General features: G+C 41.2%; 1 protein-coding gene across 1 annotated transcript; it reads left to right on the top strand.

Annotated features, from left to right (window-relative positions):
* The first annotated feature begins 220 nt into the window (after window positions 1–220).
* Window positions 221–5718, top strand: TRIML1 (tripartite motif family like 1). Its single transcript, XM_007173988.2, has 6 exons — window positions 221–628; window positions 869–964; window positions 2285–2515; window positions 3549–3571; window positions 3743–3840; window positions 5168–5718. The coding sequence occupies exons 1-6, from the start codon at window positions 221–223 to the stop codon at window positions 5716–5718; spliced, it is 1407 nt and encodes a 468-aa protein (XP_007174050.1).
* Window positions 5719–14442: the final 8724 nt, after the last annotated feature.

Genomic DNA, 14442 nt, shown 5'->3' with positions numbered 1-14442 from the left:
AAGTTTGGGGTTGATGATGAACCCAGTGTACAGAGGTTCCACATTAAGTCATAATTGGCTTTGTGTCAACTGGTGAAATCAGTCACAGAGGAGAATAAGAATTTCATGTAACAGCAACATAGCAAATGATTACCCACTTGTTACTCAAAACAAGACTCTCAGGGAGGATTTTCTAATCCTAGAATAAAGGTGTGACCTTCCTCTGATGTCCTTTGAGAAAATGTCTACAGCAGATTTGATGGAGAATCTCAGGGAGGAACTGACCTGTTTCATCTGCTTGGACTATTTCACCAGCCCAGTGACCACTGAGTGTGGGCACAGCTTTTGTCTGGCGTGTCTCCTGAGAAGCTGGGAGGAACATAACACTCCTTTATCTTGTCCTGAGTGCTGGAGGACCTTGGAGATCCCACATTTCCAGCCCAATGAGCGTCTGGGGAGGCTGGCTGGCATCGGCAAGCAGCTCAGATCCCAGGTGCTGCAGAGTGAGGGCAACCAAGGCAGCTATGAGAGAATGCTAGCTGCCTCTAAGTTCTTGTCTGATGATGTGCAGGGTGTAAACGATTTCTCAACCCAAGGTCATGGAATAAACAGAATGAATCTCTCGAATGAGGCTGAGGAGCATCATAAAGTAAGATTGGCTGCTTGATATAAATTTCAGAACACAAATCAGGTTCCATCGCTTAATTCCCATAATATTTTCTATGGGTGACATTCATGGGTGCTAATCTCCAGGCACCAGACCACAAATTTGGTGTGAGTCCTGCTTCACCCTTTGATCTAGAGTCTCAGTCATCTTGTTACTGGTCCTCAAGACCCCTTCATGACCTGATGCTCTGCTCATTTGCCACAGAGTTTGTTTCTATTGCAGGAGAAACTCCAGGAAATCCTAAATATTTTGCGTAAAAAGAAAAACGAAACTCAGGTTATATTAACCCATGAGAAGGAGAGAGTGATATTGTGTAAGGTCAGTATCTGGTTCACTTTTGCATCTTGTATGTGATTCTATGAGGAGGACTAAAGGGACATGTCGTGAAATACCAAGGGGAAAATGACAAAAATTTCCAGTCCCAGTCCTATAATATGCAGTATCCTTGCTTTGGGCTGCCCACCTCTGCTTGTCCATCTGGGAATCTCAAGACTCATCTCAATTCTCCCATCCCCAGGCTGGCTTATTTCTCCCTTCTTGGTGTACCTATACCACATGGTGGCTACCTTTATTTCTGCTCTGATTATAATTATTAAATATACAAGTTATAGACATATAACATAGAATGGAAGTTGACAGAAAAAGGAACATCTCAAATCCTTTGGGGGAGAAAGGGCAGATAAAAAAGAAATAAACAGAAAGGGTAATTAAAGCAAAAGAGTAGTGTGGATTAGTACACCTGAACAAAAGCTTGAGGTTAGTCACAGATCAGAATGAGCTGTCTAGCAAAGCACAGAATTAAATGTTTTATTAAATATTTAAAAAATAAGCGTGTATCTGATTATTCCAATAATCTTTGAGTTCTTACATGGGAGTATTTGTGATGATCATTTCTAGTCCTAGTATGTGATCCATTGCCTACTTCATTGAATAAATGTTTGTTGAATAAATGAATGCATGTTTTTTCCCCTAATTTTTTTTTAAAGAACTAAGCAGTTACCCTATTTATTTATCCATTTATTTATTTTTTATTTATTTATTTTAAAAAGTTTTATTTCTTTGGTTGCACTGGGTCTTAATTGAGGCACGTGTGCTCCTTAGTTGCAGCCAGCAGGCTCCTTAGTTGCAGCTCTCAGGCTCCTTAGTTGTGGCATGCAAACTCTTAGCTGCGGCATGCATGTGAGATCTAGTTCCCTGATGAGAGATCGAACCTGGGCCCCCTGCATTGGGAGCACGAAGTCTTAACTGCTGCGCCACCAGGGAAGTCCCTCCCCTAATTTTTTACCTTACTTTATTTTGCTTTACTTTTTAAAAATAATGGTACTGATCACCATCTATCATATTTTTACTTGACTGTTTAGTTTTCATTGTTCCCAATAGAATGACAGCCTCCTAGGAGTAGAAATTTTGGTTTTCTTTGCTACTATAGCTACGGTACACACATCTTCTAAAATATCAAACTATCCACCCAGCTAGTCAATAGACTGTATGTGTTATGTGTCAGGTTTCAAGAATTGTCACAATGGAACTCTTGAACTTTGTAAGGATTAAAAATCTACATAAGTGTTTCTGTTACTAACTTTATTATATTGTTTGTGTGTGTGTGTGTGTGGTGTGTGTACACACGCGTGATGGTAGGAAGAGACAAAGACCTGTAAACAGGTTGTTGTATCAGAATATGCAAAAATGCACCAGTTCCTGAAGGAGGAGGAGCAGCTGCAGCTCCAGTTACTGGAAATGGAGGAAAGAGAGAACCTGAAGAAACTGAGGGACAATGAGATCAAGCTGACCCAGCAAATACGAAGCCTGAGCAAAACGATTGGACAGATAGAGTCTATGTTTCAGAACTCGATCATAGAGTCATTTGAGGTAAGAATATTGGAGAAATTCATGGAAAAAAACACATGTAGTCCCCTATCATATTTCAAGTCATACAAAATAAACTTTTCCTTATTTACCTGAAAAATTAAGTTCTGGCCCCCAAAAAAGTTTTCCTAAAGAATGAGTGTTCTATATAGTATAAATAAAGTCTTGAAGAGGAGGAAAAACACAGAGGAATATACATCCGAACCAAGTCAAATGATGACTCCAATTTTTTTTTGTGCCTGCCTTGCTGCAACCTCAGCTTTGCCAAATAAAAAATTTAAGTTTAATGAACATTTACTAGGTGTTGGGCACATTAAATTACATCCTCAAAAAGACCTGATGAAGTTAAATACTATTATGATATTTACAACTGGTGATTGTTATCTACAAAATGGATTAATAGTAGCAATTATTTAATAATTCAGACCTATGGCAGTTAGATAGTTTGCCTGTCAAATAGCTAGTAGGTGATAGAACCCAGGTATTCTGTGTACTGAGCCCCAAATCCTCACCAACTTTGCTCTACTGCCTTCCTAGGCTACTACTGCATTCTCTGGGACCTTCTTAAACATAAGCTATGTTCCAGCTTCCAGTCTCCAGCTTCGTGTCTCTTTCCTAGACTGGCTCCACAGAATGCTATTTAATTTGGTGCCTTCCCAACAACCCAGTCCAACTGTACACAGGTGTAGTTTCAGCTCTCACTGGGCTACTTTCCTTTCTTATCTCTACCTCCTGGAGGCATTAGATAATGAGGCCAATAGTTTGGCTCCTTTCTCAGCAATAGATTCTCTAAACAAAGTGACAATATGAGAAAAAGAGATCTCTAGTCATTGGGAGAACCATCTCACGTTCAAAAGAACTCACCCCTAGAAGAAGTTTGGGGTTTTTTCTACCATATGCTCTCCCACTCAAGGTGTTCTAGAGCCATGGGAAGGGGATTCTGCAATATTTGCAAAGGACTGTATCCAAAACGGATTCAGTCTTTGCTAGTGATCAAAGTGCACAAATACTAACCTTCTTTCTTTTATACCCTTAGGATGTGAGAGGAATACTGGAAAGGTAGGTTTCAATTCTGTGTTCAGTTACTGGGGTGGTGTTGATGCAATAGGTTATCAGAGTGGGTATGAGAGTGTCCATGCTGTTGGGGCAAAAGGAGCTGGATTCTCAAGTTGGAGCAGGTCATGCGGTCTGCACGGAGGAGACTGAGTGACTGTCTCTGCCCTCCTGTAGGAGTGAGCCACTCTTGCTTCAGTGTCCAGAGGCCATCACCACGGAACTGACTCTGTGCCACATCACTGGAATGAGGGATATGCTAAGAAAATTTAGCAGTAAGTCAGCCTGATTTTTTGAACCTCCAGGGGTTTTCATAGTTAACGGGGGCCACAGACCATCCCTGCTGGAACAGACAGAAGCACTGGGACTTGACTGATGTTTGATCTGGTTTTGTTTTCTGAGTTCTGCTCCTTCCTTCGTTTTCATTGTTGTTTTGTTCATCCCATTGCCTTGCACATGCACACATACACATACCTCCTCAGGGGTTTCTGCATTTCTACCTTTGTTCTTGTCAGGATAAAAGCTGATTTAAACTCTTAAATCTCAGTGAGGGAACATTCAAAGAATGTTCTTTTAAAATGCTCTAAATATTTAGGCTGGCTAACATCTAGAGAGGTCAGCATTAGTTTTCACCTTTTATCTTGTTGACAATCTGACCTTCAGAAGAAGGCCTAATGGACTTTGGACTCAACAGATACTTGAGAAGTGCCTACTATGTGCTATAGTAGGTACTGTGCTATCAGTCTCTGAGTGTACTTACAATGATGAATAAGACAGACTTGCCTTTGCTTCTGTAGAACTTACAGTGAGATTGAGGAGAATGATATTAAACAGATAATTAGTGATTGGGATCTGATCTATAAATAAAAGTATGAAATGGTATGATGGGGTGCCTAATCTTGTCTGGATAATCAATGAAAGTTCCTCCCAGGAGTCTGGGAGAGGAGGTCTCTCAGTGGTTCAAAATGTGTTTCATCAAGTGGTCACTGGTGGTTGCACTAACTCATACGAGGTTGCACTTAAGCATGACGTAATGAAAAATGCTGGTTAGGAGCTGCTATTCAAACACTCAGTAACTTTGTAATCTTGGCCCAGTTTCCTAACCTTTATGAACCTCAGTTTTTTCTTTTATAAAAATGGAAAAACGATAATAATACTTGCCGTAATTAAATGGGATAATGTACAGAAAATGCCTGGCACCTAAGTAGGAGTTCAGTAAGTGATAACTATATTTCTCTCCCACCCCAACTGAAGAACCATAACCAACCTTGGCTAAAGCAAATACACATGACAAAAGATATGACCTGTGTGGATAAATAGCTCCTTGTTCTAAAACTGTCTTATAAACAGAACTACCTCCATTCCATTATCAGAGATCCAATATCACTCTTGACATGACTCTCTTTGGTTTCCTTTTAGAGATTCACTCTCTTGTGTTTTGCAAAACACTAAAAGAAGGGGCTCAGAGATAGTGCCCACCACATTCACCTAAATTAAGTTTTAAAAAATAGGACTAGATACTAAGACCTTAATTTCAATTCCACATACATAAGAGCGTTTTCTAGAATGCAAATGAGGATTCATTCTTTTTCCCTCTTGCAGCGGATATAACTCTAGATCCAGCCACGGCCAACGCCTATCTTGTCTTGTCTGAGGATCTGAAAAGTGTGAGACATGGAGGAATCCGGCAGCAGTTGCCTGACAACCCCGAAAGATTTGACCAATCTGCAACGGTGCTGGGCGCTCAGATCTTCACCTGCGGGAGACACTACTGGGAGGTGGAAGTGGGCAACAAGACTGAGTGGGAGGTGGGCATCTGCAAGGACTCAGTGAGCAGAAAGGGGAATCTCCCCAAGCCTCCGGGGGACCTCTTCTCACTTATAGGCTTAAAAATTGGAGATGATTATAGTCTTTGGGTCTCATCACCTTTGAAAGGCCAACATGTTAGAGTGCCAGTGCATAAGGTTGGTGTTTTCTTAGACTATGAGTCCGGACACATAGCATTCTACAATGTGACAGACGAGTCCCTTATCTACAGTTTCCCTCCAACCTCTTTCCAAGAGGCTCTCAGGCCCATCTTCTCCCCTTGTCTCCCAAATGAAGGGACAAACACAGGCCCTCTTTCCATCTGCTCCCTGAATAAGCATGTCTGAGGGAGGCTCCCTCAGCCTTCTCTGAGAATGAGGTCTAAGACCAACAGGTCACTATTAATTAGGATGATTAATGCATTGACAGTGTTAACATCAGGTGATCTGAAAGGAAAGCCCACCCCCAACCCCCAAGAGTTTCCATTAACTTGAGCCACCAATGAACAGCCAAATTGGACAATCAACTTCTAATACCAATGGGAGAAAGCTGATCATATCCTGTCTTTAACCAAATTCATTATCTAGACTGCCCCCTGTATGTGCGGATCACTGAAAATGCAGAGACAGAACTAGTTCCTATTGACCAGAATCCCATTGCCATAGGCCAGTTTTATAAATATATGTCATTTTTTTTTCAAGTGTATTTGACTCTAAAAAGCTTTACTATTTGCATGTGTCTTTGTCCTACGTGCAAAGCTCTGTGTGCCGGGGCAACCCCAGCTCCTCCAGGGGGCCGGAGGTATGGGTTCTCCTTTTCACTCATGACTCAGCCTCCTCTGAACAGTCGATTTTCTTCCCATCCCACGGGGCCTGGAGTATTTGTATTCAGGAAGACTTATGTGTTCAGACACTACAAAGATATGTGTGAATATCATCGTGGCATTCGTGTTACCGTATTCACAAGAGGATGGAAACTTTTGTTGTTTGTTAATATGTTCAAAGATGACAGAGCAAAGTCCCCAGCCAATAAATGTATCAAGGCTGTGGATGCCGAGTGACTTTTTGAGTTTTATATAAGGTTGTTTTCTGAGCTTTTGCTATTTGCTATGAGCAGAAGGCTTTTCATCTCTGCAAGACCAAATCAAGCCTACTCTTTATCCCAGCATGCCAGGGTCTAGGAAGGGGGTAGTGACTGAGCGAGGATGCTTCTTTTGGCTGGTCTCACTCAGGCTCCCCATTCTTAGTGCTCTGTCCTTACAGGTTTTTTTGTTTTTGTTTTTGTTTTTAAATTTCTTCCTTCTTGCTCTCATTTTCAGGATGTCACAATCACAGAGGGCACCCCTTCCCCTCCTCTTCCTACTCAGATAAGTTAGTGTCGGTATTTTCAGTCTCTGACAAGAAAACTGATGGATTTAACCCATGTGTGACTGCAAAATTATTAAGAAAAAATTGATCACAGGTTTTAGTTTGTAAATTAGAGAGTAAGTGAGGAAAAGTTGATAACTGAACCTCTTACTCAGCATAGAAAATCATAGAAGGAGGTCAGTAACTGGGTTTACTTTAGGGTCTCTGTTCACCCTTCTCATTAATCTAGATCTGCTTTGTCTTTCAACCTCATACATTTTAATCTTGTGCCCTCAAAGGTGGGGAGCAGACATGAACTAGACTTTAAATCCCAGATAATGCCCTCTTCTGTTTTTTGAGTTCCCTACTTGCATTTTCACCCTGACATCACATATACTCAGAGAATTGTGGAGTAGGTGAGCCAATCACATCCTTTTTAGATAATTTGTGGCTGCTTCTCATTTTTCATTTTACTAAATTTTATTTCTTGATTTATCATCTCAAAAAGCTAAGAAGTAAATTATAAATAGCAAACACCAAGCATATTTGAATATACTGTCGTCAATTACAAAAAAAAAATTGAATTTTTAAAAATTTTGATAAATGAATATAAAAGTAATACATTTTAATTTAGCGTACATTACATTTTTTTTTTAAAGTCATGTTCCTTGCTTTTTTTTTTTTTCCTTCCAAATTTTATTTATTTATTTATTTATTTATGGCTGTGTTGGGTCTTTGTTTCTGTGCGAGGGCTTTCTCCAGTTGCGGCAAGCGGGGGCCACTCTTCATCGCGGTGCGCGGGCCTCTCACTATCGCTGACTCTCTTGTTGCAGTGCACAGGCTCCAGACGCGCAGGCTCAGTAATTGTGGCTCACGGGCCTAGTTGCTCCACGGCATGTGGGATCTTCCCAGACCAGGGCTCGAACCCGTGTCCCCTGCACTGGCAGGCAGATTCTCAACCACTGCGCCACCAGGGAAGCCCTGTACATTACATTTAATTGTAGTATAATCCTGGTGATAGCCCTTATATTTATTTATTTATTTATTCTCTTTGTCCCAGAGGGGTTGGTATTGCCGAGGAAACCAGCATATTTTTTCCCTCTGGGAAAGTCATCCTGAGTGGATCTTGGCTGCATGATTATCTACACTGGGACTGCCACTGATTGAGTGTGGGGGGAAGATTAAATCTATAATATTCTTACTCTTCTGGGTTTGCATAAATAACTATGTAAAAGGTGCAAGAAAAATTTCACCCAGGGTTCCTAGATTTAAATTCCAAGCCAAGGGGCTTCCCCGGTGGCGCAGTGGTTGAGAATCTGCCTGCCAATGCAGGGGACACGGGTTCGAGCCTTGGTCTGGGAAGATCCCACATGCCACGGAGCAACTAGGCCCGTGAGCCACAACTACTGAGCCTGCGCGTCTGGAGCCTGTGCTCCGCAACAAGAGAGGCCACGATAGTGAGAAGCCCGCGCACCGCAATGAAGAGTGGCCCCCGCTTGCCACAACTAGAGAAAGCCCTCGCACAGAAACGAAGACCCAACACAGCCAAAAATAAATAAATAAATAATAATTAAAACTTAAAAAAAAAAAAAAAATTCCAAGCCAAGCAGACGTGGTGGTAAGGATGGGAGCAAGAGTGGCCAGAATGAAAAATTTAAAAAAGTGCTCCCTTGCTTGGCAAATGCATCCCCTTGCACTGTTCAAGGGTGTGGGTCTCACTGCCTCAGACAGAACATTTGGTAAAGACATTTCCTTCAACATGAATGGCGTCCCACAAGGAACCTGCTACCATCACTCAAGCTATCCCTTTTATCCCCCCATTAACTCCCCCTCTCCTTCCCAAATCTCTCTCTTCCACCCTTTCCTGAATGGACAATTTTCCCAGGACATAGCAAGTCACTGGTAGCCTCTTGAAGTGAACATTACCAAATGGAATCCAGAATCATTGCCATTTCCTTCCCAACCTCTCCACAACTGGCTGGAGGAGAGGGGACAGTCTGGTCTTGAGGTTGGAGGACATCACATAGGATTCCACACAGGACTTCAGTTTGATTACCTTTAAAATTTTTTTCTTTGTTTTCCTTAGAGCACCTTAAAAATAAAATATTATACATATCTTGCCCTGAAATCTGATTTACCAATAAAACTCCATTCTTCAAATCAGGTCTTTATCGACCCTCCTGCTCTAGTTATCCCTCCCCCCCATGACATAATTTTGATCTGTTATTCTTTGACCTTAGTGGTACCTTATCTTACTTTGGATTGCTTTACAAGGCCCTCCTACACTAATTTAACTCAATGATGTGCCCAATCAGCCTCTCTCTAGTCTTGGATTTCTCCCTGTGCTTATAGCTTGGAGGAGTGGGAACAAAATATAATAGGTCACAGTAGGAAAAAAGAAAAATGTGGAAATGTACAAAAAATAAAATAAAAGTTGATGTAATCTCACTACACAGATAACTAATGTTATGTTTTGGTGTATATCTAATTTTTTTTCTATGTATATTTTAAGCAAAATGAAAGTTAATTACCTTAAATTATATATATTGTGAACTTCCTTCTCATCATTAGATATTTCTTGAAAATACAGCTTTTTTATCTTTAAATATATAGGTATCGTCTAAGAATTAGTACATTTTGTTAAATTACATTTATTATATAAAAAATATACATTCAATAAATATTATTTAATATCTAATAAATAGTCTAATTAAAAATTTCCCAATTAGTCTTGTAATGTTCTTTACAGCTGTTTTTCCATCTTCCAGCATCCAGAAATAATATAGGATCGTGTATTAAAAGTAATTGTTTTGGAAAATATAATTCCTAATGGGAGTAATATTTTATCATATGAGTGTCCCTAATTTACTTAATCATTCCCCTACTGTGGGACATTTTAGATTGTTTTCCATTTTTAGCTATTATAAACGACACTGTGATGAACGTACATGTACATAAACCTTTGGGTACATTTCTAATTATTCCCCAAGTATCTCTCTGCAGATGGGAAAGCTGCCTGTGGATCCTGTGGGCACATATCTGAAGGTCACACATCCCGCCACAAAAGTTTAATGTGTAGTACAGGGAGTCCGGGATGTCTTACTCACTGGCATTTCCACACTGAAGTTGCAGACACACAGCTTTAAGACAAGTGAACATATTTTCCTGTGCCCTATGATCTTGCCAGAAGCACTGCATGTATGCCAAAAAAATCCAATCCTGGGAGGAATTGGGGAACAGTGCTTGGGCTTTGAAATCAGGCAGCCCTTGGCTGGAGCACTTAACTTCACCACAAAGTAATGTTTCAACTTCTGCAAGTTGTTTTAACTCTCATAGCCTTACTTTTCCTCTTCTCAAAAATTTGGGAAATACCACTCATTGTGATAATTAGGTGAGAACACCGAGAAACAAATAATCCATGGTGCATGATGAATTTTTGTCAGCCTCACCCCTGTCCCTTTAGAGACTCCATTTTGCAATTTGTCAGAAAGGGGACAGAAAAGCCATAGCATGCTTGTGTGGAATATGGAAAACATTGGCACCAGAATCTCTGAAATACTTCCAAAGTAGGTGTTACTATTTAAGGGGGAAAAGTACTAACACAAAATTCAGTTGGAGAAAAAAAAAAAAAAAACCCTATGGATCATTTTGTTATCATTCATGGAAGTCCTTTTGCTCTTCACACTTGTGAGCATCTCATTACCCACTTAAAAAATTACTATAATAAATAGGAGATAAATAAAAATAAAAACTATTATAAAGTGGTAATCTCACTCTCATTCCTCCAAACCTGACAATCTCACACCTTTGCTCTGGGCTCCTAGGACATGGTATGAACATTCCTATCATTAGCTCTGCTAGCACTTGAAGTACTGAACCTAGAGGAATGAGCAATGTAGCCTTATTCAACCACGGCGCCTCATTCAGTGGTACTCAAGGGCTTAGAGGTCCCCTAAAATCTTGATCCTATTAGCCTCTGGCTGGGACTTAGGGTGGTCACCACCAGCTGTGAACCTGATGACATATTTAAGATCATTTAAAAATCAAATTGTAGCTACCTCGGTTTAGGCATCCAAAATGGAGCCAGGGGGCCACGTGGATGTGGTTCACACACTTTCCTGCATCGCTGAGAACTTGAATTTTCTCAACTGTATCAAAGAACACCACCAGCCATTTTTAAAACAAAATCTGCTAGCAGCTGCCAGCTGCAACCTTGTAGTTTCAAAGTCCCCCGCTCCCAACTAATCATTTGGAACCTCAACCAATCCTGCTAAGCAAGCACCCTTACTTCTTGCCAGCTCCAATCTTTTTTTTTTTTTTTTAATTTATCTCTTTATTTATTTAGTTTTGGCTGTGTTGGGTCTTCGCTTCTGTGTGAGGGCTTTCTCTAGTTGCGGCGAGTGGGGGCCACTCTCCATCGCGGTGCGCGGGCCTCTCACTGTCGCGGCCTCTCTTGTTGCGGAGCACAGGCTCCAGACGCGCAGGCTCAGTAGTTGTGGCTCACGGATCTAATTGCTCTGCGGCATGTGGGATCTTCCCAGACCAGGGCACGAACCCGTGTCCCCTGCATTGGCAGGCAGATTCTCAACCACTGCGCCACCAGGGAAGCCCCCCAGCTCCAATCTTAATTCTTGACAAACAATATGTAACCTTGCAGTTTTTTGCCTTTATAAGCTCCCCCCATTTTGTAGTCAGGTGGAACACAATTCAAGTGCTTCTTGAACATACCCCAAATAAACCTCTTTATTTTAATTGGTCTCCGCTTCTGAAATTTTCGTTAACCTCTTCCTCCTTCTACTGCCTTATAAAAACATGTTAGATGTGTGCCCCGGCGTGAGAAAGATAGGAAAGCACTGCCCCCCTCCCCCCACCGTAGGAGATCATACATATAAGGAGACATATTACTTACCCGGGATGTCCTGTGATAGCTTTCTTATTGACAGCCAGCAGGAAGGAACCAGGTTTCGTGAGGCCTGAAGCTTATACAAATGAGGAGAGTCCTTTTCAAGAAAAAGAATAAAAAATTACAAAGTAAAACATTAGGTCCAGGATCTTAGAGGGTCTCAAACAAATAAGGATGTTGAAACCTAAGTTTTAACTAGTTTCATAGTACATCTGCCTCTGGGTTAGCCAGATGCAAGATGAAGTGCAAAGGCAGTAAAGCCAGATCTCCTGGGTTCAAATCCTGGCTCTACTACTTACTAACTGCACTGCTCATGGCAAGATAATCAATATTCTGGTGCCTTACTACCTACTTAGAACACTACCTACTTTAAGGTATAACTACTCAATCCATGTGAATTACCAACAGTTCCTTACTAAGCTTTGGCATCTGTGTTAGCCGGACTCTTTGCATGTTTGAATACTGCGATCTGTGGTTCTGTTTCTCATAGTTCTGACCATGAACTTATATCTGAGTTCAGAATATGCCTTCTCCTACTCTCATTCCTGCCTTCACGGTCCTGGTTTCCATCCGTGATGGAACCTCTACCTCTAGTTTTGTGATGGCCTCAAAGCATTAATGCTCATCCTTTTGAGTTCCTAATTCTAATCCTCATTCTTTATCCGTTAGGAAGATTTTTTTTTTAAGTCTTGAGTATTTTATATATTGCCTTTTATTAGCCTCCTTGATTCTTTTTCTTCCAGTTCATGATTCAAATAGTAAACTCTTATAAATTATAAGTAGCAACATTCAAAACTGATATTTTTTTTCTGGGCTGTGTTTTGAACAGTGATCATGGATCCACAACTTCTTGGTTCAAAAGAAAATTTTTCCTCCACTAATTTAATCAGATTTCATTTTGGTGGGAGACAGCCTCTCTTCACATAGCATCTGAGTCTCCTGCCCTCCATCCAGATGGGAAACAAATGTCCAGGGTGTCGGGCCAAGGCACATTATCCACTAGGTGAGGAGTATGAATGTGTGTGGGGTGTGTGTGTGTATGTGGTGTGTTGTGGTAGTGTGTGTGACATGTGACACGTGGTATGTGTTTTGTGTGATGTGCGTGTGGCATGTGGTATGTGTGGTGGAATGTGCATGTGTGTGTATGTGCGTGATGTGTGGTGAGGAGGGTGTGGCGTAGGAAGAGCCCTGGAAGGAGCTTAGTTTGTCTTCAGAGTCTCTTCTTGACCCTTCACATCGTGCCCTCCCTTTCAAGTAGCTCTACCTTCTCTCAATTCTCCTTGTCTTCCAATTATCTAGCTTCTCAGAAATGAAAAGCGGGCTCTGTAAACCTGCTTTGAGAAGAGAATCTCACCGGGGGTCTATTGGACTCTGTTTCTGCCAGGGAGGGAAATGGCCCTGAGGTAAAGGATGAGAGAGAAGAGCTTGGAAAACACACAAAGCAGGACCAGACTAATGTGCAGTGATACTGTCCCAACACACATCATTTTCCTACAGAAGAAGCCAGGAGACCCTCTCAAGGCTAATCTGGAAGGAGTCATGCCACTTTTATATACATTGTAGTTATTTTACAACTAGTCTTTTTGTATTAATGAGCATCTTTCAAAATCAGTTTTAAGCAATATACATATTGAAAACCATGCTATACAATATTCTAGATTTTGTATTTAAAGTCTAAATCTTTTGTTGTTTGTTTGAGCTCTGCGCACCATCTTAGGAAATAATGTCAGATTGCTCCTTTCTTTCTTCCCTTGGCATACATCTAAAGAACTGTTACACTCAGTGAACATTTTATTAGACATTTAAAAAAGTATTTATTAGAAGTATTGTCTAGAAGTGTTAGAAGTATTGTCTCTTTGGTGGTGCTGGAAATGTTCTGTGCTTATCTGATTACACCTCATATTCAGGTTGTGAAAATACATCGAGCTGGAAATTTATATATTCAATTTCTGTATGTAAATTGTACTTCAATAAAAACTTTCGAAAAAGTGGCTGCCTCTTATTGCAGCCTGGGTTCCCAGGAGCAGGAGCAGATGCTGAGTGGGAGTTTGGCAAGTAGGTCCTCTGTGTCTTAGGGAATGCCCTGGAAACAAAGGCCTGCCTCCCTCCCTTCCTGTCTTCCTTCTTGCCTGCCTTCCTTCACTCCCTCCTTTCTTTCTCTGTCTTCTTTCTTTTTATATTTCCCTCTTTTTTTTTTTTTTTGTAGTAAAACCATGCTTTATATTTTCTAAGTGGTTAAAAGTTTCCATGCATTATCTTATAAAAAGATCCCTTGTAAAAACGATCTTTTTTTTCTTTCCCTTTTTATTTTATTGTGGTAAGAACACATGAGATCTACTGTCTTAACAGATTATTTAGTCTTCAGTACGACATTGTTAACCGAAGGCAGGAGTGGCTTCCTTATCTCCATGCATCTTCTCAGACTTGTGTTTCTTGGGGCGTATGGTACGGACTCTTAAATCACCGTCCGCGGGAATTAAAAGGGAATAAAAAGTCCTTCTAGCTTTTGGAAAATAAATTAAAAGGACCTGCATTCTCTTTCTTTTTTTTTTCTTTCGGCCCCGCTCCAGGGCTTGCGGGATCTTGGTTCCCCGACTAGGGATTGAACCCCGACCCTCCGCAGTGACAACTCAGAGTCCTAACCACTGGACCGCCAGGGAATGCCCTGCACTGTTTTTCTTATGACATTCAATAAGCCCTCCTGAAAATGTTCAAACATGGCTACCTGCTCATTCGAATTCCGGTTCTGAGAGAGGCCGGAAGTCGTCCTCTCAGAATCGCCGGGCTGCTGGGTGGGCGGGGCGGAGCGGAGCGGAGGCGGC

The sequence above is a fragment of the Balaenoptera acutorostrata genome, chromosome 21 (assembly GCF_949987535.1).
Source record: "Balaenoptera acutorostrata chromosome 21, mBalAcu1.1, whole genome shotgun sequence".
In the NCBI taxonomy this organism is placed as follows: domain Eukaryota; kingdom Metazoa; phylum Chordata; class Mammalia; order Artiodactyla; family Balaenopteridae; genus Balaenoptera; species Balaenoptera acutorostrata.
Note: the sequence above shows the minus strand (reverse complement) of the source record. Positions and strands in the feature narration are given on the sequence as shown.